We start from the raw sequence: 25,671 nt of genomic DNA on the forward strand, positions 1-25,671 counted from the left end.
TGACTACAGCTGGCGTAGAGGTCTGTGAGTAAATAATGTGATGAACAGAGTTGTCTCCAGGCAAAGATCTGCCGACCTTCGAGCCAACGCTAGACCGCACCAACCCAAAGGTCCACCGTAGCGCCTCGTCTCTAATGACGGGAGGACAGGGGGAACCAGCTTCTTTTCTTATTCCTCTTAACGCATTGAACAAGTCACCTGAGTCGAGACAGTCTTTTCTCGCACCCCCCCCACCCTCGTCCCTTAGCTTTTCCATTTCAATCCTCCACACAACATCTATCTTAATCTCAGTCCACTGTTTTCACCCACGTTCGTCTTCGCTCCCTTTAATAAAAAGAATGTCCTACCAATCACTCACTTCTCTCCCTCCTGGCTCGTCATTATCCCTCGCCTTGCCCGCTCGTGTTCTTTAGCTGCCACCTCAGCTCTGCCGTCACCCTGAGACAGGGGAGGTAACGAACAAAGGGGCCCCTGATGTCTTCCTGGAGAGGTTTTATGGCAAAAGAAACTGTATTACGGCTCCCAGAGCATTAGCGAGTGAGGCGGCGCCAAAAACGTGAACGGCCTCTGACTGTGCTTTCAAAATAATAATTACGCTGTTGGAGATGAAGCGAGTGAGACAGAGGAGCCAGGAGGTCAAAGGAGGGGGAAAAGAAAGAGGATAGATCTGTTATTTTTATTGAAGCGAGTGTCCTGAAAGAGTAGAACCAGCTGCTATCTCCAGGGGCAAGGCAAGGGGAGGGAAGGCAACGCGATCACTCTGGCAGAACGAATTTTGCCAGCTCAAGGGTATTTAGAGGCCTTTTTCTAGTAAACAAGTCAAGGTGGGACCAAAGCATTCTCACCTGAACCAGGCGCAAAGGGCTTTTGCCTTCTGAGTGTTAGGCATGGCAAAGATCATTTGAGTTCATCATCAATCCTCCCCATTATTACTCGTTGACCTTTCTGAGGTCACCCAACCAACAAATCAGTGTTTTTGCTATCAGTGTTAATAGCAAAAAAAGCCAAGTACAGTTCTTTTAATAAGTGTAAACCCTGTGCACCGTACCACTGGTTCCTGTGTACTCTGGGAAGACTTCCTCACAGGTTTCCATGGATCATGGTTCTATCTGGACCCTCTTCCTGCCATGGCCCTGCTAAAAACTGCTGCTGCCATCATCATTATGATATCACACATTACTTATCATTTGTTATCATAAACCAACATTACCCACTATGCTTCTTTCCTGAAATCTTTGTGCTTTCCCTCCCCACAGGCTTCTTTGGGTGGTGGTTAAATCTGATCGTGGTAGTCCTTGCAGTGGTCCTGCTGTACACCTGACTTAATACTAGCAATATTTGAAACATTTCTGGGATTGAATGTCTTGTACATCTTTTAAGTTGTTCAATCTTTACACATGACATCCATTGCAGTCTGTCCATCCCAGAAGAGGGATCCCTCCTCTGACATTCTCCCTAAGGTTTCTTCCCTTTTTTCCCCATCGAAGGTTTTTTTAGGGGGGAATTTGCTGATGTGAGGGTTTCGGGACAAAGGATGTTGCATGTGTACAGACTGTAAAGCCCTCTGAGGGAAATTTGTAATTTGTGATTTTGGGCTTTACAAAATAAAATGAATTGAATTAACTGGAACAAAACACTGTTGTGGATTGCGTTATAGAATGTGATGTTCTATTCAACTTGTCGCCTTCAGTCGACTAGTAAAATTGCAAAGGCATTTCTCAACGAAGCGTGGCACATGCCGGCCTAATCGTTAACATTGCACAGGCTTGGGGGATAAATTGTTCTAGGCATTGTCTCCAAATGAAAATCATTTGTAAGCATAATGCTCATGGAAAACTCTGACTTGTACGTAGCGGATCTTACAACTGGCTGGCTGTTCTACACTGCAGGGACAAATGTCTCTTAGATTGTGATGCAAGTGCACTAGGGTAGGAAACCACATTAACATCATGAAAGCCGAGAGGGGGGGTTGTACTCAGGCCCAGTATGATGAAATCTTTCCTTCTGGTCCCCACTTTGGTTTGTTTGCATTGCAGAAATGGAGCTTGAACCAGTTCCTTTACATTACCAGGCCATTAGTTTTAAAATCCCTGGAACAAAAAAGGCCTCCAATTGGTCAATACAGGGGGCGCATGTATAGCCAACGAAAATGTTGAAAATCATGCTTATGTATATCTTATATCTGTTCTGTTTTGAAGCAGCACACAGCTGTTTCTCTCCGGCTTCAATCTGTTCGTGACATCCATGTTGTTAGCAAGGCTTCCTATTTTCTATTTCAAACGTTTAATGACAACCTACTATTTAAAGCCAACACTGTATCATACAGTTAACAGTGACATGACTTTTCTTCTCTAAGATACGTTTTGTGGTCACATCTGCTTACTCAGCTTTTCTGGAAACACATAAAAGCCTTGACGATTTCCCAACTGGAGCCAAATGTTGCCTTGCAGAATTGCAACCAAAACAAATTAAATGTGTTTTAGGTCATGTAGATGTAGACGTTGTCATTGGCTGCAATGGCCATAAATCTTTAGTTGCTTCTATATTTGACGAGCGTCCGTCCACTCCAAAGAAAGCCCTGGCACTAAGAGATCGCCACTTGAAAAACATACTGTACAGTATTTGACAAAACCACAATTGCAGGTTCATGTCCATAAGAAGCTCAACCAATGATACCGTTGTATAAAAAGATATTCCCAGCAGTGTCAGGTTATGCATGCAGAGACTCATTTAGAACAAATTTTGATCAAATTTCTTGTCGTGAACAAATCTTAAAAAACATAAAACAATGGTTAATGCGGAGATATTTCTAATGCTCGGTGTGTATATGAGGAATAATTAGTTTCAGTTTTCTTTGGCGCTACTGTCCCTGCTTCCGTTACTGCTTTTTGCAGTTTGAGTTTCCATTGGCAAGGGCCTCTTCAAACAATCACTTGTAACGACCGAATGATCTCATTGCTGCCCATCAGATTAAAAAAACAACAAAGATAACCGTGTCAGAAGTGACTTGGACTTCTCTGGGAAGGAGGTTGTACGGCAGATTCTTGACCCTCACAAAAATGAATCTCATTTAAAAGCACTACGCCCGTTACTTTCCGTGCCTAAAAACACATAGGCCTATAGGAAATGAGAGGCTTTTTACAACCATGGGATGTGGTCAAAGCCTCTTGTTAGCCTCACTTTTACTGTTGTCTATTTTTAAAAGCCTACATGGATAAGTGCGACACATCTCCTAGGTGCCTGTTAGGATGACCGGTGTCGCCTGGTTACTTTTGTTGCTTCGACAGCACGGCCGCAAGGAGTACGAGCCTGAAAAAACATCGGACTTCTTTGGATGCCCATGCCTGACAGCAGAAGTAAAAAAAAAAGGCTTAGAGGAGATACGCTAGTTCCTTACAAACCACAAACAGCAGGCGCCCCCTGCACTCTCTATTATCACTGTTGTTCATGCACAGCGTTTGTGTGTGTTTACTCAAGGTGTTAATCAAGAGCTGTGGAGATTTGGACACACTGCGAGCGGATGCCATGTTGATGTCCACGTGTGAAGAGACCGGGCTGGTACCTTTCTGAGTGCGTCATCGGCGGGGTTTCCGTGGCCTTCAATCAGCGAGTGGAGAAAAAAGCATGGCGAGCCGTTATGTTTATTATGCCGTATTAAGTTTGAATCAGAGAACATCTAAAGAGCGACCAGGTGCTTCTTGAGCTGGGAGCTTATTTGTTTTACTTTATGAAAGGCAGAGGCCGGGGGAAAGTGTTTAATTTGATCCCCTTTAACCAAAGGCAATTAGGCTCGCTAATGAGACCTCGGGTTAGTAGTATTACGACCCTTGTTTATCCTGTTTTCCTTCCCTTTTCTTTTTCCTACTTTGCTTTGTTCTTCCCTGCATCCCAGGTTGGCAAACTGACACACGCAGATGCACATATACTTCATGTTAGATCCAAGACCACATCCCAGTCCTAATGCTTCTTGATTTAGAGGAGAAAGCTTTCCTCCTAATTCCAAATAAAAAATTTAAAAAACTCAATGGTAGTCAGACAAACTCATAAATCAACTCCTCTAAGAACAACAACAACATCTAGAGGGATCTCTCTTGATGCTAGAGATCAGCTACTCTCTCTCTTCTCAACCAGGGGGGACCTTGGGGATTGATTTACATGCATACTCAGTCCAACTTAACCCAGCGGTTTGTAAGACAAAGTAGTTCCACCAGTTGTGCCGCAATGCGCGCCAGGCACACTGACGGGCACACTGACAGACAGTGTGAAAGACCAGGCAAGTAGAAGAGGAAATGAGTGGTTTTCACCTAGCCTTGAGATACGCTGTCTGCCAGTCAGCCTCAGGACATAATGTGCAGTCACCTGCAAGAAGATAACAATGACACAAATTTGTTCTTTAGGAGGAAAGGGGTTAAATCTTTGAATGAAAAGATGTCTGCATCCCAGTTATGAGCCATTTGTCAGCGAGAATGCTTGATATCATTCAAGCTGCCTTCAATTGAGCATTGCCTTACTCTTACTTTTAGAATTATTCTCATCATATGCCACGATGCATGTAAAGCAGGTATCATTGTCCACTTTGAATGCATTTGGAAAGGTATTGTGCTAATTAAACAGCGATAAAAAGTTGGATTTAATTACACATTAAGATATCTCATTTATCAGGGGCTTTTTAAACTTTTTATTCTTCTTGTTATTGCCTTATTATTGACAGGGAAAGACTATCAACACATGGTTATATACTTTAAATTAGGTGAAATTATTTTCAGTGTCTAAATAGAGCATATGCACCCAAATAGACTATTTTCAACAGCCAATGTTTGTCTGTAGGACATTGCAAAACCAGTAGTGAGAGAGGAAATAGGCTCTCAAATATGCAGTCATACAAATATTTTAATAATTATGTGAACCTTTAACTTTCACATTTTAGAGTTTCGCCTCATATCCAAAGATACATCTCACACAGGTAGTTTGCAATTGGTTAGTGCTCATATACTCATCATATTAATGTATATGGAGAAATGTTCCTACATTGTATATTGCATATATTTCACCCATTCTGAATTTCACTGCACACATTATTTGAGAATGTGAAACCCCCCCACAGATTGTCTTTGTTGTATTACTCCACATTGTTTGTTCAGAGGTCATGTAAATCCTAGTCGGTTATTAAAGGGCTCATATACGGATTATATGATTTTTTTACGGATTTCATTTAAACAGTTTGCGTTTCGTCATTTTGACCTATCTCTCGTTCCGTTTTATTTGGATGTTTCATAGCAACCGACGGGGGCGTGTCGAGCTTGTGGTTTCCATAGACACCAACCAGAGTAAACTGTCGGGAGTTTTGAATTAGAAAAAAGGCTTGAAAGAAGCTTACTGGGTAAGTTTACCTTTAATGTACACATATAACGTAATAAATGGCGCAATAATTTACGTACGTAATGCATTTGTTATCGGTGAGGGTTTTAAAAGGGTTGTACTAAGGTTAACGTTAGCTCCAGGCTGTATCTGCTTTGCTAAAGGGGCTAACGTTAGCTAAGGCTTGTTATAGCGTTTGGTGTTCCGTTTAAACGTCGACGTTGATTTAATGTTGCAACGTTATTTATCCCTCCGTATAAGCAGGTGTACTTGAGAAAATACCCAGCTAGGTCTGTTGTCTGAGCAAAGGTAATACAAAAAACAGTAGCAAAAGGCTGAAGTTATAGTTCTGTTAGAAATACTTTAAATACTGTAAAAAGACACAAAATTAGGATTTAAGGTAATGCATTTTCCAAACCTTTTAATGACCCGTTGACCCATTTTGAAGATCTTAAACCTCTCGGGACCATAGCAGTATATACAGATCTGTCACATAAATACCAGTATGACAGGCTTTATGGTATGAGCAAAAATTCCACACATATTATGCATAGCTTGATTCATTTTGATAATGTCTGGGGTAAGGGCTGCAACAAATTATTATTATTATTATTATAATTTGTTATCATTCATATCAATTAATCTGACATCTATTCTTTCTATTTATCATTTGAGTTGTTAGTTTCCCTTAACCCAGAGGTGACATCTGTAGAAAGCTTATTTTCATTCACAGCCCAAAATAATTCAGTTCACTATCTAATGAGACTTGGGAAGCATTATCAAAGTAGCTAACCTTAGTTGCAGATTCATTTTACTTTGGTCAATGAAGCAATTCCTTTTTTATCTTTGAAATGTACTAAATATACTAAATCTAAATTAGTGTTTTATTAGTTTCTCCACATGGTAGACAGCGGCCGAAGTGGTTTGAACGTCAAATTTGAGTAAAGGAATAAGGCATTAGTCACACACTGTTTAAGATAATGTTATTAATATTTCAGAATATCCCATCTGGTGCCATGGGCTTATCACTGACGAGGGCAGCACAGTGGACCACGGCCACTTCTGATGCTGGAAAACTTGCGCCCACGCCAATGAACGTGTCCTTGTTGAAAGAGGTCCTGCGCTTTGTGGAGCAGTTCAGCTCCCAACATCCACAGGAGGCGGAGCATGTGTTTGAGGAGCCTCTCCAGTGGAGTACCGCTTTAGTGGCATCTGATTTCAAAACAGACTATGACATAAGGTTGGTGTAATCACGAGGCAGGCTGCCGGTTGGCAAGTGTTACGTACCTGTGCAGAATATGCTGTCACCATGGTGTCCAAATGTATTTTACAGTGTCTACTCAAAGCAGTTGACCGCTCTATTAATTAATTTGTTTTTCAAGTTCTGTTAGACTGGGTACAGTACATTTAATTTCATCAGAAGTTCTGGTCTACATTCAGTGTCTGATTTATGTCCCGTAGCTTGGAAAGGTGCAGAGAAAAAAAAGTGTTGACATGTATAGGTTAAATAAATAAAAATGAAGTAATAAACTGATATTTTTATTGTTTTGTTTTTCCTTCAGTGACTTGGATGTACAGTCCCCCGAGAAAGACAACAAAGGGCGTCCATTGTTGCAGCTCTCCCCTCCGACTGTATGCGTGCGCAGCTTCAGCCAGCTCTCTAAACTACTTCATCTGGCAGATAATAAGAGGATGGAAGAAGTTCAAGCATGTCTAGAAGGTGAGCATGATGACAACATGCTGAGATTTCCAGCTACCAACATGCCTCCATAAACCACAGAAATATGCTTGTCCTTCTAGTCACTCTTTCCAATCGTGCAATTATACTGCCGTTGGTAATTCATTACATACATGCATTTACTTTACAGTTGCTAAAAGATAAGATAATGACAGGAATACATAGTGAATGTATTTAAGAAAAAAAATTAAAATGTTGGATTAGTTTGTAAGAAAAAACTTGTGTGTAAAAACAGAGGCACATTGTAGTGTTTTGTTAAAAAAAAAACCCAGACGGGATCGGCCTCTGAACTTAAAGAATTGCTAAGACCAACCTCTTTCATTTTTCAGAAAATAGAGACCCTGTAGTTAAGATTCTCGGTCCCAGCCTTGATAGCATTCTGGAGAAAGCAGATGCTCACACAGATGGGCTGGTGGACGAAGAGAAAGAGGAAGATCAAAGCAAGGACATCAAGGTCAAGCTGTTCCTTTTGCTCCAAGATTTGGATAAGCAGCTTCTCAGCAAGTGCCTCAAAGACATGGACGGGTAGGGGCTCTTTCATTCTTCATCTCTATCAGCATTCAACCGTATCCTCTATGCATCCTCACCGTCGGCCTCTTCCCACTCAGACCAAACCGGTGTCCTTGCACCATGCATGGGAGAAGCAGCGGGTTGAATAAATGAATGAATGAGACAAACTGGATTTTTGTTTTGTTTTGTTTTTCTACATCTTCCTCCCAGACGAGACGGGCTGGACCCCGGCGCAGTGAGGAATGAAGTGGAGATGTTGAAACGGCACTCCAGCGAGGGGGAAAAGAGGGTGTTAAAGTCGGTTCGATACACATCAGGTTTGAATCATCTCTTCTTTTTACCGCAACTAAAGCGATCTCTAATTAAACTGGATATTCAGGAGAATAAAATAAGTCTGTGTTCGGCTGCCACAGAAGACGTGGAAGTCATTTTGTTTGTCAGATTCCAGTTCAGTACAGTACAGTACAGTTTCCTTCTTCCTTTGGAGACAAACTTGTTGTAACTGTCAGGCTACTTTACATTGTATTAAGTTGTCTGTGGAGATTTGTCCAATTGCCATCTGTTCCTTGCTTTTCTTTTAGATTATGTATTTTCAAACGGCTGCCGTGCACCTCCGTGGAGACAGGCCCTTAATGAGATTTGCTACCTTGTGATCGAGCCTTGTGACACCGAGACCCTCTACATCACCTGCAGCACAGCTGGAGTTTTTCTCAATGGGGTAAGATTAGGAAGATAAAGCACTGGTGACTTTGGATCAGCTGCAACAGACAGCCTAATATTGTTTCGTTTTGTTCTTTGTGAGGAGATATTCTTGGAAGTTACCTTTTGAAAAATTATTTCTGGCCCATCCGTCACTGTGCAGTCAATTACCGGGATAGTTTGGCAGTTTTTAAAGAGGGGTTAGAGGGGCTTATCCATTGTCAGTGTTTGACCTGCAGTAAATTACGGTCAGCACACCCCCAGTCTGGAGAAGCAGGCCATAGGACCGCTGGAGAAGCTATGTAATGTACTGCTGTGGACGGGGGCATTATGAAAAGATATTTTAGCAAACAAGTTCCCCATTACATTGTTCAGGCTGTATGCTGTATTTAGACAAGTGCACTGGTCTCCAAGATAATGTATCAAATGTATATAAATAACCACAGATAAAACCACCCCCACTAATAGAATGTAGAGCACAGTGGCATTCTGCATCCATCATCTTCAGCCACGGGACCTGTGAAGATCACCAATAACTTTAAACAAGTTGAAAATACTAGTTTGAAAACCATAATAGTTTAGAAAGCAACACAAAGACAAATACACAATTATCATTTTCTAATGTTGTTTGTAGCATAAGAAATGCTTTACTCATGATCACACCTCAAATTATTGTTTTCCGCAAAATAATCCTTACGCTGGCTATTTCATGCGGAGCTTCCAAATACTTCCCCAACTCCCTGAATCTTAATGTGTTGGCATTAAGTCATTTCTAAGAGAGGATTTTGCATGCTGCTGCACCTTTCACTTGTCTCTGACATTGTGACAAGACATAAGTTTCCTGCCGCTGTTTCTTCACCTGGAAATGGTTCGGCTAAGGTGAAAAAAGTATAACCTAGAACCCCCAATGGGTGACGTTGATGCAAACAAAACCTCAAAGAGCAGTTGTGTCTTAGACCTAATTCAGCGGTTTACATTTTTACACTTCCTCGTGGAGGCGGCCTGGAAATTCTCCGAGCTTTCTAACCTCAGCTATTCCAGTCGACATGTGGGTCAAATTATATTTGTGGTTTTTCGGAATTAATGAAGATTTTTTTTTCTTTTCACAGGGTATAAACCGGGAAGGGGAGGAGATTGGCTTCGAGCAAACTAGTGATGTGTTCAAAGACCTCAGAGCCCTTCTGAAAAGCACATCACCACATTTTGCAGAGAACGCAAACAAGCAGGTACTGGGGAACACGGGCAGATGCATTTATCATCAGCTGATTAAGGCCTCCTTGTTTGTAGCCTCAAGTCCTAGCTCTCATAGCTGGAACATGTGGGTTTTGAAATGCCTCTTTGTCCCACAAACAGGGTCCTTCTCTCCAAAACCTCTGATATGATGGCCCAGGGCATATGACTCTTGGGCGTAAACAGAGTCAGGTTTGTGTAATCAGTGTCTGTGCTGCTCCGGGCTAGTGAGCTAGTGTCTGGTTGTCACTGTGGTGAAGACTTTTCTGAATCCGACCTTCTCCGTGTTCCAACATCAAAACAGCACAGCCCCATAGCACCCAACAGACCCCCTTCCCCCCCGAAACACACACATACAGACAGACAGACAGACACCGGCGCTCGTTTCCAGACACTGCAGTGCGCGTGATTTATTCAGTAGTGCTATTTCCTGTTTCATTAATTTGACGACATAACAAATCGCCTCAATAATAGATTCCAGCTGCGCTCCAAAAATCTGTTAATCATTTAAAAATCTGATCTTTTTGGTGTTTTTTTTCTCATTCAAGCTGATGTTCGTTGGAAAATGTGGCATCATTGAAACATCTACAGGCCGCATTCCCCTCATTGCCGGCTTTAAATCGATTTTTGTGTCCTCAAAGAATCATAGTTTAGATGTTTCCACTTGCTGTCATTTTCTGTGAAATAAAGAATAAATAAGATTCTGAAAAGTGTATGTGTAAGGACAGGCCCTCAAAGAAAGATCGAAAGTACAACCGTCTGATTTATATAGTTTACAGATGTCAGCTTGATTGACACAGATGGATTTTTCCCAAAATAACGGGCTAGATGATTGTGCAGAACTGTAGTGCACGTGAAAGTGCCTTCAAAACAAAATTTTTTTTTTTTACAAAACCAAACCACTTATTAAATTGTCCCATGGGATTATCCATTCAAGGATTACTTTGTACTGTCATGAAATGTGGTCAGTTAGTCCCCAGAAGATCAAGCTTAAGGACTTTTGTGATTTCATGGCATTTCCTCTATTGCCACTTGCACGTTTGTACTTATCTATTTTATAATGTGTACCTCAGCATTTTTGGGGGTGGTGGATAGCACCGACGTCCTCAAATCAGAAGATTGGCGGTTCAATCCCAGGTTCTGCTAACCTGTTGCTGTCCTGTTGTGTCCTTGGGCAAGACACTAATCCCCAACATTGCTCCTGTTGGATGCTTGATCCTGTAGCTGTGACTACTGTGTTTAAATGCTAGTTGTTGACGGGCCGGTGGCACTGTGTTTAGTAGCTACTGCCTCAGTGTGTTTGGGTGAATGATGAAGTGTTAAAGCGCTTAGAGTGGTCGGAAGACTAGAAAAGCTGTATACAGGTACAGTCCATCTACCATTAACCAGGTGGCTTTAACTAAATGCCATGTTCCCCTCAGTAGGAGCTATTCACCCCCTGACCTTTCATATAGTGCTATCATAAAATTTAAATCTAACCTAATCTGTACAAGAAGCCTTGGGAGGCAAGTGAGACATTCTTTTTGCTCTGATCCTTTTTCTTGGTCGCGTTTTTCTTCTTGGAATGAAAAACATTGTTTGAAAATCTTCTTCCAGTTACTTTTTTATTTTTTCATGAATCAGAACACATATAGTATTAAATGTTACAAAGTTGTGGAAATTAAAACTAAAAGCAAACATGAATGCATTTTTTTAATATTTGGATCATATCTGTGAAGTTGTCATTGTCCCAGGGTATAGTGCCCTGCTGAATCTTAAAATTACAGATGGTAAAAAGGCTTTCTTTGACTACTGCAGTACAGTGTCCTGTACATGTTTCAATCTTCCGGCGCCTCCACTTGATCTAATCCCATTCACATATTATGTACCTGGGGTCCCTTTTGTAGAAATGATCCATTCAGGTTTTATTTTGAGGATACATCATAGGCCAGTTGTCTGTCAGATACACCATCTCGCACGGCTTTTGGTTCCCTGATTGTAACCCAAACGTGTAAAGGTGACAACCAAAGATAACAACAGCTAATCCCGGAACATGTCAGCTCCATGGCAAAGTTTCTGTGACGCCTCTATCAGATCAGACAGCCTCAATAAAATGAGCAGAGTCGGCCAGAGGAGGAAAGGCCTTCTACCCGGGTAGGAAGCCGCCTCGCCTTTCGGCTCAGTGTTGCAGATTTGTTTTCACATCGCAGCGTGATTGGGAATTGGACGTGTGGGGTATTTGCAAGAAAAGGACACTCAACAGAGAGAGAGAAGCTCCCCGGGGTTTTGATATTTGTTCTGGTTATTCACGTCTAAAAATGAATATGGACCACGTCTACTGTCATAATCAGGAGAGGCATGCTTGAATGTTTTATGGCCAGTGGCTTCAGATTTGCTGCCCTGGTGATTTTCCATCAGTACGGATCCAGTAATTAGATCCAGTCTACCACAAGCACATGTAAATAATTGGAACTTGGGTTTTAGGAGTCAAAGGAAGAACTAAGAAAAGTGCTAAGGATTGAATGTCACATGGTATAAAAATATTTTTTAAGTTTACAGATGCAGGCGTTGGTCTTGCCTACAAAAGCGTTTCGTGTTTTCAGAAGCAGAGAGGCACCTGTATAAGGACTTTTTACCCTGGCATGTCAAAGGCATACGGAGTTATCCTGTCTGTGTCAGCACAATGACTTTTCAAATATAGTAGAATTAAAGAAGTCAGACTGCGGCTCTGTGGTTGGGTGAATTGACTTGTATGTTTCCAATGGCAGGTCACTTTGTGTTTTATGAAAATCAAGTCTTTGGAAAAGGGATCAGGCATGCTTGGCAACACAAGCCATAGAAATACTTGTACCTTAATTATTTTTCCCTGTCCTTAAAACGTTGTGCCCCTAATAGCCAATGACAAGCTGTTTCTGCAGAGCAATGTGTAGGTTGTAAAGTTTGTTCTCAAGACCTACAAAACTTTGAAAATAGAAATAAATTAAAATAAAATCAGAAGTGAATAAGAGGGACACAAAGGCACTACTTTGTCAGTGCCAAACTGTGAGGTTTTAGGTGGAGGAAAGCACAGAAACAATAAACTTTTTGATATTGTTCGGGCCAATTAACAGAGGGAGACCTCCACTGTGTAAAGCGTTGGGAAAGTGTTACTCAATTTGTAAGCCTCAATAAAGATGGAAATTGTTATGCAGGTCCTGCATATTGTTGAAAAAAAGCTTTTATGGGAATTTTATGTTTTTCATGTGTCAGTGATCCTGCTCTGTCATTTCTTATAGGCCTGTTCTGTGAATGTAAAGTGGCCAACACGTTGTCAGACATTAATGTGTAATGTATCGTAAGGCAGCACGTCAGATGGTTGGTGGAAAGTACAGTACTTGGCACAGTCAATCATCAACATCATTTTTTATTTTCAATAATCATCATTCAGAGAAATGCACTACCACAGAACAGATGGCTTTACAAATCAATCTGTTGATACTTCACAGCTAGAATTTCAGTGCAAATTAAAAGAGCCCCACCCCCGCCTCATTCTCTGGTCGTTGTCTTTTTCCACTTACCAACAGGATTTTGAAGAAGAACTTCCACCAACACAAAAGACCCAGCATGTGGAATTGGTTGATGCGGAGGAACAAGGCCAACCCCAGAGGTCTGACGAGCAACAGGAAAAGAATGTGCATGAGAAGGAAAGGCAGCGGCATGCGCCGAACAAGGCAAACGACAGAAAGAAATACGAACCATGTCGGAGGTGGAATAATCTGGGTCTTGTGTCCCCGCGTGGGTATGTGATAATTCCTCCCTTAACATCCTCAGGCTACTGCACACTGTGCGAGGTGGGGGTTCCTCTAGTCATGGCTTCAGATGACAGCGATGCTTGGCCTTAGTCACATGTCCTGCACCAGCAATCACACATTATAAAGAGACAATTATGTGGTATTTCTCATTTTAGGGCGAGTGAAAGTGTTCCTTATTACACAAGGATCAAGTTAATGGACACGTCCACACTGTGGAGACCCTTTCTGCCCTATTACAAACAGAAATGTTCGGGAAAAGATCTGCCACATATGGTCTTTGATTGATAAATGGATCTAGCAAGGGTTGAGCTATTGCAGCTGTAACTTGTGATAACTATACCCATTTGAGGAGAAACTGGCTCAGGATAAAAGTATCTCAATTGAAACAAAAAAAAGTGCCCCACTGAACTCATGTCTCGAATTGTTAAATAATGATTATGTTAGAAAAATAACCATTTAAAAAATAAAAGCAGACATAATGACTCTTATTTCACATCATTATTAGTGGAGCATAGGAAAAGATAGAGTCTGGCAAATACAGAAAAAGAAGAAGCTGTGCCCCAGAGAGCAACAGGAAACAGCCTGGACTTCAGAATCTGACATTTTTCTGATGGGAAAAGTTAACCCCCAACACTATTTAGGAACTGATATGAAGTTCTGTATTACAAGTCTTGTTGTGTAAAGTGCAACCTGCGTTGACGAACAACCCGTGAAAAGGACTTTTTCCTCCTCTGGCTCTTGGCTGCTACACCTCCTCAGCTGTCTCCACACTTGAGTCTGCCAATGCATACAGACTCCTAGCATCATAAATCGACTCGAGCCACTGTTCACCAATAGCATTCTTTGGTGCTCAGCGGTCAGCGTACATCCAATAAAGACCCCGGGGCTTATTCACTCAGTCACAGTCACGCCTTGCAAACCCCTCAGGTCCGTGTCTGTATGGCCTAGATCGGTTTGGTGTTCATCATGTTTGTCCCTTGAAAACACTTGCTCATATTGCATACAATGCTATTTGTACGGACATGGGAAACTGTCTCTCGGCTGTCCCATCTGAATATATATATACCAAATTTCATTGCTCCACTGTTCCCGATTTTCAGGGCTTTGTTATCCAAGTGCACCGAGCAACTTGGAAAAGCCATCTGCTCCTCTGTTTGCATCAATGGCCCTCTATATATGATGATGACGGCTCCAGTCCTCCCGTGACAATATTTCAATCTTTATTTTCCTGCTGCCCAGACAGTAGAAAGTTCAAACTCGACACTTGAATCTCCAAATCATTAATGGTTCTCCTTGTGTGGGATGACCATGCTGTTTTTTCCATTTAAGACACCGGAAAAGAGATTCCACTATATTATACTCTATATCAGGAACATTCTCAACTTCTCAAATTTATTCAAAATCAAGTTCATAAGCTGAATTTTATATTTTATATTCAGGATGTTTAATTATTCTAAAAACCCAATGTCTCCCCCCATATCAGAATGGTTTGACCCAACCTGGCACATGACACGACCTGGCACAAAACATGAACGACTAGCCGGCAAAAAAACCAACACTCCGCTGCATTAAAAAAGTCCCTTCAAAATAAAATCACAGGATGAATTTTTTCCCATGCAGAGGCCATTAAAAACGGATCCGCGACACACTACTGGGTCGCGACCCACCAGTTGAGAATCACTGCTCTATATTTTACCTCCTTTTGTCTTTCCTTGCATTGTCTTGCATGCTACATCATTATGGACGGTCAAAGGCTCAGTATTATCTCTTCTTCTTTGTGTGCAGTAAGACCCCAGCAGGATCCGTGCCAATGGACGCTTTCAGTGAGAGTTCATCCGAGAGTGAGGAGGAGGAGGAGCAATCCGAGCGCCATCCAGAGAGCAACACAGACCTGCCTTCTGAATACTGGCAGATACAGAAACTGGTCAAGTACCTCAAGGTAGAGGAAGGCTTTTTCCGTTTTGGTTCCAACCCAAAAGTAGTGATTTGTACGGAGAGCTTTGCCACTGCAGGCCACGGCTCACCACAACTAGAAGGTACCACAGCGTCCAATGCTGATTTTCCTGTCGTCCTGAATAGCTTCTACAGAAAAAAAATACATGGTGTCCAGACTGACACAATCAAACTTGTCTGTCAGTCATATCAGCGTGCCAAAGTAAAATAGTCACCAAAAAGAAGATGTCTGATTAAATAAAGTATGTATGTTCCATTGAGCAGCGCTTCGTAGGGATATGCTCATTGAAGGGGCTGCCTCGGCTTGTGGGTTCCTGTTTTTTTGACAGGGGCCTTTTTGGTTGTAATTGTGCACCAAGGTGGGTGGGGGGGGGGGGGGGGGGGGCTGTCTGACGGCACTGTAGCAGCTGTACGCGCTGTTTGCCCTCACCGCAGAAGAATGAAAATGAAGCGCGCCTCTGATACTTCTGACAGGGCATATGGTGAATATTAATCTGTCAAAAAGTGGAAGGAAAAGAAAAGCGGATTGTAAAAAAAAAAAACTGCATTTACCCAGACTGGCTGGGAATGCCGCTGAGGCTTGACTGAGGCTTGACTTGAATGTCCGTCCTTTCTCACTCAGTGCTCCCTATTATCTATTTATCTGGAGAGTGTCATTCAGGACCGCTGATTAGAGCAGACTGCGTTTACTTTATTTTGACTGGAATCTCTTCTTTGGCACGCTGCATTGCTGTCCCATTCTATTTAACAGCAAGAACACCGAAAAAGCTGCTTTGAATTGGTTGATGTTATTTCAAGGGGGTTATAACAGTTTGCATTGGATATTTTTACACAGAGCGAGGTTTCACTAGTAGATTTATGTTCGGCTGCTCAAATGAGATCGTTCAGAATAAATCTTATATAGAACACGCTGCTGTAAACGTTTTAGGATCTCTGTATAGATATTTTTAGCTTAGCAAAATACAGTATAATGTGAGGAAATTCCCACTCTGGAAGCTTGCAGCTCCTGCTTTCCAGAGAGGAAAATAAGGAGATGTAAATGATATGAAGGAGGCAAATTCAGATTTCAAAAGAAAAACCTCACTGGTTTGTGTATTTAGTGCTTTTCAGCAGGCTTGTGTGTGTGTTCTTGCTCCAATGAGATGCAGCCCTGCAGTAACCAACATGTTCCGGAGTTCTGTCTGGAAACCACACAGCACAGTTATTTATGGGGTTTGTCCAGTAGTCATTTTATAATATCATTACCATCAGACGCTGAAACTTACCATGAGCCAAGTTAAATATCTGTTTTATTTTAGAAGAGATATTCCCCGCCGCCCCCCCCTTTCCTCATGCACCATAGACAGCGATCGGTACTCTAGGAAGTTGAACACTTTCATTAAGCGACAATTGATCTTCTGTTTTTTGTTTTAATTATATTTATTGAGGAATGTTATCCTGACGTGTTCTAATTTCAGTCTGTGACGCGTCAGTGCCACAGTATAAGCAGTCATCTTATCATACTATATACAGTTAAACCTTTATACAGAACCAGTCAAAAACTAGACTGGATATAAGCTCACTCACAGTACAGCGTTGAGCTGTTTTACTAGTCAGGACTGAATGACTTTGAGCGGTAAGTTGAGCAACCAATGTTGCTTGGTGTTATTTGAGTATTTTGTGTCATTTAAAAAAAAGACCAAATTCTCCAGCTGCTATCATTTAAGCCGTCCTGTGGCTTTCTAAACATACAACAATTTTTGTATTCTTCCAGATGTAAATATTGTGTCTAAAACACAATATGTTACTAGTTACCTGGTGGACATTCCAATGCAGAGAGTTCATAATACGATTATTTTGTTTTAGCTCAGCAGATGGCTTTTAATAATCTTTTTCTGAACAGTCACAATTCACTAAACTTCTTTTCAAAAGAGTCCCTGTGAGCTTAGCCTTTCTCCATTGCTTCAAGATTGAGTTTCTAGTACCAAAAATGTACTCTTAATGTAAATACCGTAGAACAACAAGCCAAAGCTTGTTGTTCTCTGGGCCTTGTCACACATGGTATTGAGTTCAAGCCTCATTAAGTTGCTCCCCCTCTGCTGGGCAGTCCCAGTACTGCTGCCTGGTTCCCCCCCCCCCCCCAGTGACAACCGGTCCACTAATTGCGCCACTTAAACTACTCCTGTCTCTTTCTCAATGGTAGTGAATTTAGATCTAATTATATTGAAAGCATTTTTTGATGCACTCAATTAACACATTATATTTTAAGTGCATGTGATGAATTTACAAAATGTTTAATGGGGAGAATAATTGCACTATTGCCTCCTCATGATTTAAGCTACTTTTCAATCCAAAGGCCCGACTAAATGCTTGGTCAGCGTTCACTGCACGCGATTTTTGACAGAAAAGTATGTTAAGTGATCAGGTTTTATGTTATAGGAGATCCTATGTCAAATATGAAGTAAGTCAATTATAGAGCAGGACATTAGAATTGTTCTTGTCATTAGTAGCCTTCTCTCCAAGTCTGCTGCAGACTGCAGAGAAGTATGAAACCTCATGCATCCTTTGTGGCTCGACCTATGCCAAGTCAACTGCTTCCCTTGTACAGTGAGCTCTATGAAGCACTGGCAGTGGCTTGAGTCCATCTGTCACCAATCCAGTACTTCAGACATTCGCTTTTATATTTCTGAGCACTTATACTCGCTATGCACGCTTAGCCCTGCTGGCATGTAGTCCACCCCAAAACAAACACTCAGGCTCAAAATATATACCACGAAAAAAATAATAAAAGGTCAACAAGGTACTACTGGCAGCACTTTTAACCCTATCCCTGCTCCCAGGGCTTAATGTTGTAATTTATAAGGGGGGGCTCACGCTGGCCAGTCTGTGTCTGCAGAATCCAGTCTGCTGCTCCAAAGGAACCAGACAAGAAGAAGACCTCATTTCAGTAAGGGGATAGGGATCCAGGCATCTGCATTACAGGTTTACAAATGTATTACAAATATGAAAAGCATCTTCAAGAGGCTAAGATTGAGCTCATCTCACATCTGCTCCTACTGCTTCTATTAATTTGTGCCATTACAAAATGATGAAGCACATTTACACAACTATCCTTAATCATTACTGGATGAGCTGCCAGTGCATTTGTAATTAATGAGTATTATTTTCCATATTCTTTGTCATTATTCATTATGGTTAACACATTTTATGTCACTTGCTTGACATTAGTGTTTTGCTTTATGAGTTACAGAGTTCCACACATTCTGCTGCCCCTTGTTGAAGCCAATGTCAACATGTCAAACCTTTAAGTCGAACATACATTTAGTCCTCACCTTAGCACCTTTAGTCCTGACTTGCTTATCTGACTTCTTAACCACTGGAAAGATTCATAGTCCCGAGTAGATTTCGGTGATCCACTGGCTTTTGCTTTTGTACAACTATGATACTGAACCTTTGTGGTTCGGAGTGAAATAGTGAGTGAAAAATAACCTAGCAACTATTGATGTATTGCTTCAAAATGTTCTACGGATATGTAGAGTCCTTAGAGAATAAATATGAATCACTGTGGTGCGACTAGTAGGTCAATATTTAAGCTTTTTAATGGGAAGAGCTGTACATCTTCATAATAGATGGATACATTTTTCATGGTTTCTAGAAGATGAGTCCTCGTGACTTACAGTTTGTTGTTTTAACCTTAGAGTGAAATGTCTTGACTACTCTTGGATGGATTGCCATCTAATTTGGTGTGGACATTTGTGTTCCCCACATCATTAGTCTTTTGGTGACCTCTTGGTCATTCTTCTAGTTCCACTACCATGTAAATGTCAAATTGTCCTTTCGTTTTTTTGGACGAATTGCATTCTTATCAGCCGTGCTAATTTGATTACTGATGTTTATAATGATATATTTAATTAATTTTTAAAGAACCAAATTAGGGCTGCAACAACAAATTGATGAAATCGAAAAAAAAATAGATTATTAAAAGTGTTGGCAACGATTTTTATTATCGATTCAATAATAAATATTACGTCACTCAATGATTTGCCGAGATGCACAAATTAAAAAGAAAAGAGCCGAGCCGACTAAGTCAACGTAACACGAGAGCACCATGTTGTCCCTGTCTTTTACTCGTCATCCAGCTGATCAAGCTAGCGTTAGCTTCCTAATAACAGTAAAGCAGTTAGCAAGACTAAAGACACGTTTTTATTTACTCTCCTTTTTTGGACCATTCATTTTCTGTTGTCTTATATGTATTTTGTTCTCTGTCCCATTTCGGTTATTGTTGACAAATATATTTGTCTTGTACTTTTTAATGTGGTCATACACGGTAGTCTAGAGCGCTTGTGCATATGTTGTTATGCCTGTAAAGGGAGACACTAGATCCATTAAACCAGCGCCGCTAACTAAGAAGCTTCTAATGCATTAATTCACACATGCCATTTTAAATGAATTTCATAGCACTTGGTTATTTAGCTGTATTTACATGTGGTGTATACATATACTTAACTTGCACTACAATGACGGTAATAATTTAATAAATAAGCTTCAAGTGAAGTGGGTGTGAGTTTCGTAGTGTGTCTGAGTGTGAGAGTTTGAGTGTAGTATAGAGAACAAGTAAAACAAAACATTTTCTAATTTGTATTTTGATTCTAATTTTGAATTTTTCAAATTCTTATTATGTTCAAGGAGCAACCTGTACTATATGTAATTGATTACTGTTAATATATCCTCACCATGAACTGGAACAGATATCAAACTACTTTCTGATTCCTACTATCAGAGGTGGTTGCATCAGTTCTTCTTTGAGCATCTGTCTGCCCCATCGTGCTCAGAGAGAGAGTGTCAGATGTTGTCAATGTTATAAAGAATGTCGACAATACTTCAAGACGCAAGCTAAAAAAAAATAAACACATGATCTGTATTGGTTTTCCCGGCTATCACTCCGAAACAAAACGGGTTGTTTTCAGAAGGTTCGAACCTCGCCTACCGAGTCCTTTGAAGAGTGAGAATGGAGGAGACAAAGGAAGCCGTAGATCCATTGCTTTTAATAGGCAAATGGTTCACATTTAGGCTAGCATCGGGATATGGAGACCACATGTGGCCGTGATCCCGCTGTGTGAGAGCGCTGCTTTTGGGAGGAAGATATGATCAAGCACCATTCGAGACACTGGTATAGGTCTACACTGATGATGTGGCCTCACCATAGCTGATAGCAGGACTCGTTACATTCTAATGTTCGGTTGAAATAATACATTTGTGGCGGTCCTGACCGTCGTTTTCTAAAGTGTGCAACTAATAAAGGCTTATAGCGCTTGGAACGGTAGAGATGGCCTTGAATCCACTGGCTGAGTACTTCAACCGTGGCGCATTCAAACCACTGCAGGAAAGGGGATAAAATTTGATTGTTTACTTGCCAGGAGATTTTGGACAGGACATTTCAGTATCACGTATCAAAGCTGTGTAGCAGGTCTAGTGTTACAGTAGCTAACCTTGCATTTGCGTGCCACTAGCTTCTGTTTTATCTGACTACTGATTGTTTTGTCAATTTTTCTCATGATCAAAACCATTGCATGTCAGAAAGGTTTATGCAACTGTGAATGATACAGACTATAACCATCCCTAACTGCTTGTAAGGTGTTTTAACCATCTCCAAGAACCAACCCTAAGACTGGTATTTTAAGTGCTGTAATGCTGTCAACATCCATCCACATCTAGGATATTATGTGGATTTATGAATTGTGACAACATATATTTGGACACTAAATTTAGGAGAAAACACTTATAGTCAGGCTGCACCACTAAACGCCAGGATTTGCCGCATACATGTGTAATTTTAACAACACGGGGGTTTGGTGGTTAACACTGTCACCTCACAGCAAAAAGGTCCAGGGTTTGACTCCACCCAGTGTGAAGTTTGCATGTTCTCTCCGGGTACTCTGGCTTCCTATGGGATAGGTTGATTGGTGATTCTAAAATTGCCCTTTGTTTGTCTATGTGTCAGCCATGGCGTGTCCCTGTCTCTCGCGCGATGTTAGCTATGATTGACTCCAGGCCCCCCATGACCATGTATAAAAGATAAGTGGCTTAGAAGATGGATTTAGAAAACACATTGCAATTTAGTTGCAGTAAAAAAAAAAGTTTTCTAATTTTTTTGCCCCATGTGTGTTGAGGGGCTTGACTTTAGATCAAAGTTCTCCCCGGCACCCAATCAAAGCTCTTGTTGACTTAGTAGTGTTGTAGCGACTAAGCTGCTAATTGGTGTAACATGATATGTGTGAATACAGCTACTGTCAGCCTTTGTTCTGCATTTTGAAATGCTGATTCTTCCTTAGTTGCAGGCTTCCAGTGTTAATAGTGTTTGTTTTCTTCTTAGGGGCAAAGTCTTGGTGCTGTTGCCAGAGCTCGGTGCTCTGCTAGCGCGTTATTTCTTTCCATCAGTGTTTACCGCCACAAAGCCAAACACTTACCTGGATGTGGTTTAAACAAAGGCGCCCCAGCAGGAGTTGTGTTATGGGGGCAAAGGGAATGCTCAATGTTCTCCTCTCCTCTTCCCTTTCTGTCTCCCCTCATGTTTGGCTATTATTGTTTCAGGTAGGTGACCAGAATGCCACTGCGCTCACTCTGTGCGCCATGATGGAGTTTAATTTGATGCAGGAGACGTGCCAGCTGGCCATCCGGGATGTAGGTGGCCTTGAAGTCCTCATTAACTTGCTGGATACAGATGAAGTCCAATGCAAAGTAAGTCGCTGTGCCAAAGTTAGACCTGGAAGGCCTGCGGGCCTGAGCAAAGCCCTGTGCGCCAGCCTGTGTTTAAGTTACAGAAACTGTGTGTTGTGTGGAGATGATGCCCCCTCGGAGACAGGGTGATAATTACTCTCCAGTGGGCCTAATATCTGCTAATAGGTGCTTTTAAAACTGAATTTATTTTGTGTCTATTTTTTGTCGTCGGTGAATGTTTCGCTAATACATGTCTCTATATCTCTTAGCACAGATGGAGGCCTCATGTTGGCATACAGGTCCTTCTCCATGAATCTTTTTCCAAATATCTTACTGAGTGTTAAAGTGCATTGCGTGTCTTTTTTAGATTGGATCTTTGAAAATCCTGAGGAAGATAAGTCACAATGTGCATATCCGTCGAGCCATTGTAGACATGGGAGGCCTGCAGAGCATTATGAAGATTCTGGACTCACCAGTCAAGGATCTTAAGGCCTTAGATGCTGAGACCATTGCTAACGTGGCCAGATTCCGCAGAGCGAGGAGAACCGTCAGGCAATATGGTGGAATCAAAAAACTGGTGAGCATAAGAAAAGGCTGCCATGAACTAAAGTTTTTGTTAAATCAATGTACTTTAAAAAAGTGTGTATATATTTATATATATATTATATGAAAAAAGATACAGGAGATAATACTGCAGACCATAACCTCATCTTTCTGTATTTGTGTTATTCAAAAATTGTATGAATATTAACTTCTGAAAACCTTTTGTGCCACTTTGGAACCTTTTGGAAAACAGGATGACGCCTCCTTACAATTGGAGCCACATAATACCATTACTTACTTGCTTAAAGTCCAAAACACATATCCAGATTGCTGAACTAGGTTTTGATGCAAAGTAATTCAAATTCATTCCCTTTTCACACTGTACACAACTCGCCAGTTAACGCTCCATTCATCTTTGAACATTGCATAGCGGGTTCTGTTGTAAAACAGATAAAAGGTCCCCTACGTCCTCTGACCTGCATCCATGTTTGTTGAAAGAGGGACCTTTGATTAAAGCCTCTATGCCTTGTATATTTTCCTCGGCCCCAAATCGGATGTTCTCATGCAAGTCCCTCTCGGAGGCAGATTAATTTCAAGCTACGCTAGGGACCACCTTTGAACTGCTCTGTGTGTAATAGTTTTTCCTGCTCTGTCTCACTAGGGTCTGCCAGGAACTATGGATTAGAACACTGAATGATGGCCATAAACCGTCATACAGGGCTCTTCAGCCTTAACATCAACATCTGTCCTGACAGTTTTCCACTCTTAACATCTGAGGCTGTTTCACCCAGTGGTGATAGAATTTTAATTACGCCCATAATCACTGCCAATAACTTGCTATTTTCATGTGGAACCCTTCATTATCACTCTAATCCACTTTTCCTTCTATGAAATCATGTGAAGTTCACTTGGTTTGTGTACCGTATTTTCGCGACTATAAGGCGCACTTTTCTCATAAAACGACAGTGCGCCTTATAATCCGGAGCGCCATATATATGGATGAATTGGATGATCCATACTGGTTAACGAGGATCCATTGGAGGGAAAGTCTGGTGCCAGCAGCCGCGGTAATTCCAGCTCCAACAGCGTATATTAAAGCTCGTAGTTGGATGTCGGCATCGAGCTGACAGTCCGCCGCGAGGCGCCACCGTCTGTTCCAGCGCTGCCTCTCGGTGCAAGATGCACGGAAGCATTTGCCAAGGATGTTGTCATTAATCAAGAACGAAATTTGGAGGTTCAGAGATATTGTTAATATCCACATTAACGTTTGAACAACGTTACCATGGGAGTGAACGCTTAATAACGTTTGATTTAGCACAGCCCGATCTAGTGGATGCATAACGCAACCCCAGTCAAACGTTTTACTGCAGTATCTTCTATTCTATGCGCCTTATAATCCGGTGCGCCCTATATAGGGAAATAGTTCTAAAATCGGCGATTCATTGAAGGTGCGTCTTATAATCCAGTGCGCCTTATAGTCGCGAAAATACGGTAAAAGCTTTTAGGGAGTTTTTCTTTTGCTTGTCTGGACACATTTCATACATTCCTTGTCTCTCTCTGCTCAGGTGAGGCTGCTAGACTGTGCCCCCAATTTAGCCAATCTGACCGCAGAGCAGGAGAAGGATGTAGAAGTGGCTCGCTGCGGCGCTCTGGCACTGTGGAGCTGCAGCAAGAGCACTAAGAATAAAGAGGCCATCCGAAAGGCCGGGGGCGTCTTCATGCTGGGACGCCTGCTCAAGTCGCCACATGAGAACATGCTTATTCCTGTGGTGGGGACCCTGCAGGAGTGTGCCTCTGAGGTGAGAGGGGGCACCTTTTCCATGTTGTTAGGAACAAGTTTTCAAATCTGATACTGTAAGATATTCAAAATGCAACGCATCTATACATATGGATGGAATATATAATTATTGTAGTTTATGGAATAAGGCTCAATATTCTTTTTTCATTGTCATAATCCAGTAAAAGACCCTATCGACGGGTACTGTGTCTGCTGCATTGCCTTCTTCAGAGCTAAAGAACTTTTTAAACACCCTGATGAGCCAAGCTGTTGTACTGGTTGACATCTGGCTTCTTTACAATATCCATGTACACAGATTTATAGTATATTGCCACACTTATCCATTAAACTATTGCAATTTGAATCTGTTTCTTATTAAAGATAATACATGAAATATATGGGTTGGAAAAGTATGATGCTCGCCAGCAGCCTCACTCATATGACATGAGTACAGATTAGTTGTGTTGTGTCACTATAGGAAAGCTACAGGATTGCCATTCAGACTGAGGGCATGATCAAGGACTTGGTCCAAAACCTAAGCAGAGACAACGATGAGTTACAGATGCATTGTGCCAACGCAATCTTCAAGGTAACTCCCTTTTCAAACTTCATTGATAGTATACAATTTTGTATCGAATTTTTGTATCGATAAGTTATTGACAGAAATTAGGAAAAGCGGAAGGAAAAACAGAATACTAATTTTGGTGATATATCTACTTAGGATGCTTAAGAACATGTGAAAATGTTTTATCTAGACAATCACATGTGAGACATTGAGTTAATAAAACACAGAGTTGCTTTCCTTTTCCCACCTGTTTCACGAAGAGATGCCCCTGACCAAACAAAATTAAGTCATAAACACAGGAGCAATTTTAGAGCACACTTGCACAACATGGCTCTCCAGAACATTGTTTTTCTCACTTCCTTTTCCACTTCCAGTTTTTCCTTCCTTCCCTTTTCCTTCTCAAAGGTTTCCTTAGAAAAAGGGAGAGGAGTAAAATCAAGAAGACTTAAGAAGACTTAATGTAGAGCCTGACCCTTTCTTCTGACTTGCAGTGTGCACAGGACAAGCAAACCCGTTACCTGGTGCGCCAGTACAAAGGTCTGCAGCCGCTGGTTTCGCTGCTGAGCAAGGCGCACAACAAGCAGCTCCTGGCCGCCGCCACCGGGGCCATCTGGAAGTGTTCCATCAGTGTGGAGAACGTGACTAAGTATGCCCGAGCCCAGGGTCTCCCCCTCATTACGTCTCATTAGCACACACGCACACACACATACTGTATATAAAAGCACACACTTAACATACCAGAGATACAGAAAAACGCATTGTTGCCATATCTTTTGTGACGTTGTAATTAGTCAAAACAGATTAGTGTGCCCGAGATAAATCCATCACAATC

The 25,671-nt window shown here is 41.5% G+C and overlaps 1 protein-coding gene across 1 annotated transcript in view; it reads left to right on the forward strand.

Moving 5' to 3' along the window:
* Positions 1-5,301: 5,301 nt before the first annotated feature.
* Positions 5,302-25,671, forward strand: part of odad2 (outer dynein arm docking complex subunit 2) — a 43,105-nt gene continuing 22,735 nt past the window's right edge. The window contains exons 1-14 of the mRNA XM_037456092.2: positions 5,302-5,380; positions 6,357-6,598; positions 6,921-7,078; positions 7,426-7,621; positions 7,817-7,923; positions 8,188-8,324; positions 9,415-9,531; positions 13,078-13,292; positions 15,091-15,244; positions 21,829-21,975; positions 22,322-22,531; positions 24,063-24,296; positions 24,753-24,863; positions 25,331-25,485. Of these exons, the coding sequence (XP_037311989.1) occupies positions 6,375-6,598; positions 6,921-7,078; positions 7,426-7,621; positions 7,817-7,923; positions 8,188-8,324; positions 9,415-9,531; positions 13,078-13,292; positions 15,091-15,244; positions 21,829-21,975; positions 22,322-22,531; positions 24,063-24,296; positions 24,753-24,863; positions 25,331-25,485 (2,165 nt within the window). The 5' untranslated portion in view covers positions 5,302-5,380; positions 6,357-6,374. The remainder of the gene's footprint in view (positions 5,381-6,356; positions 6,599-6,920; positions 7,079-7,425; positions 7,622-7,816; positions 7,924-8,187; positions 8,325-9,414; positions 9,532-13,077; positions 13,293-15,090; positions 15,245-21,828; positions 21,976-22,321; positions 22,532-24,062; positions 24,297-24,752; positions 24,864-25,330; positions 25,486-25,671) is intronic.

The sequence above is a fragment of the Pungitius pungitius genome, chromosome 19 (genome assembly GCF_949316345.1).
Source record: "Pungitius pungitius chromosome 19, fPunPun2.1, whole genome shotgun sequence".
Lineage (NCBI taxonomy): Eukaryota > Metazoa > Chordata > Actinopteri > Perciformes > Gasterosteidae > Pungitius > Pungitius pungitius.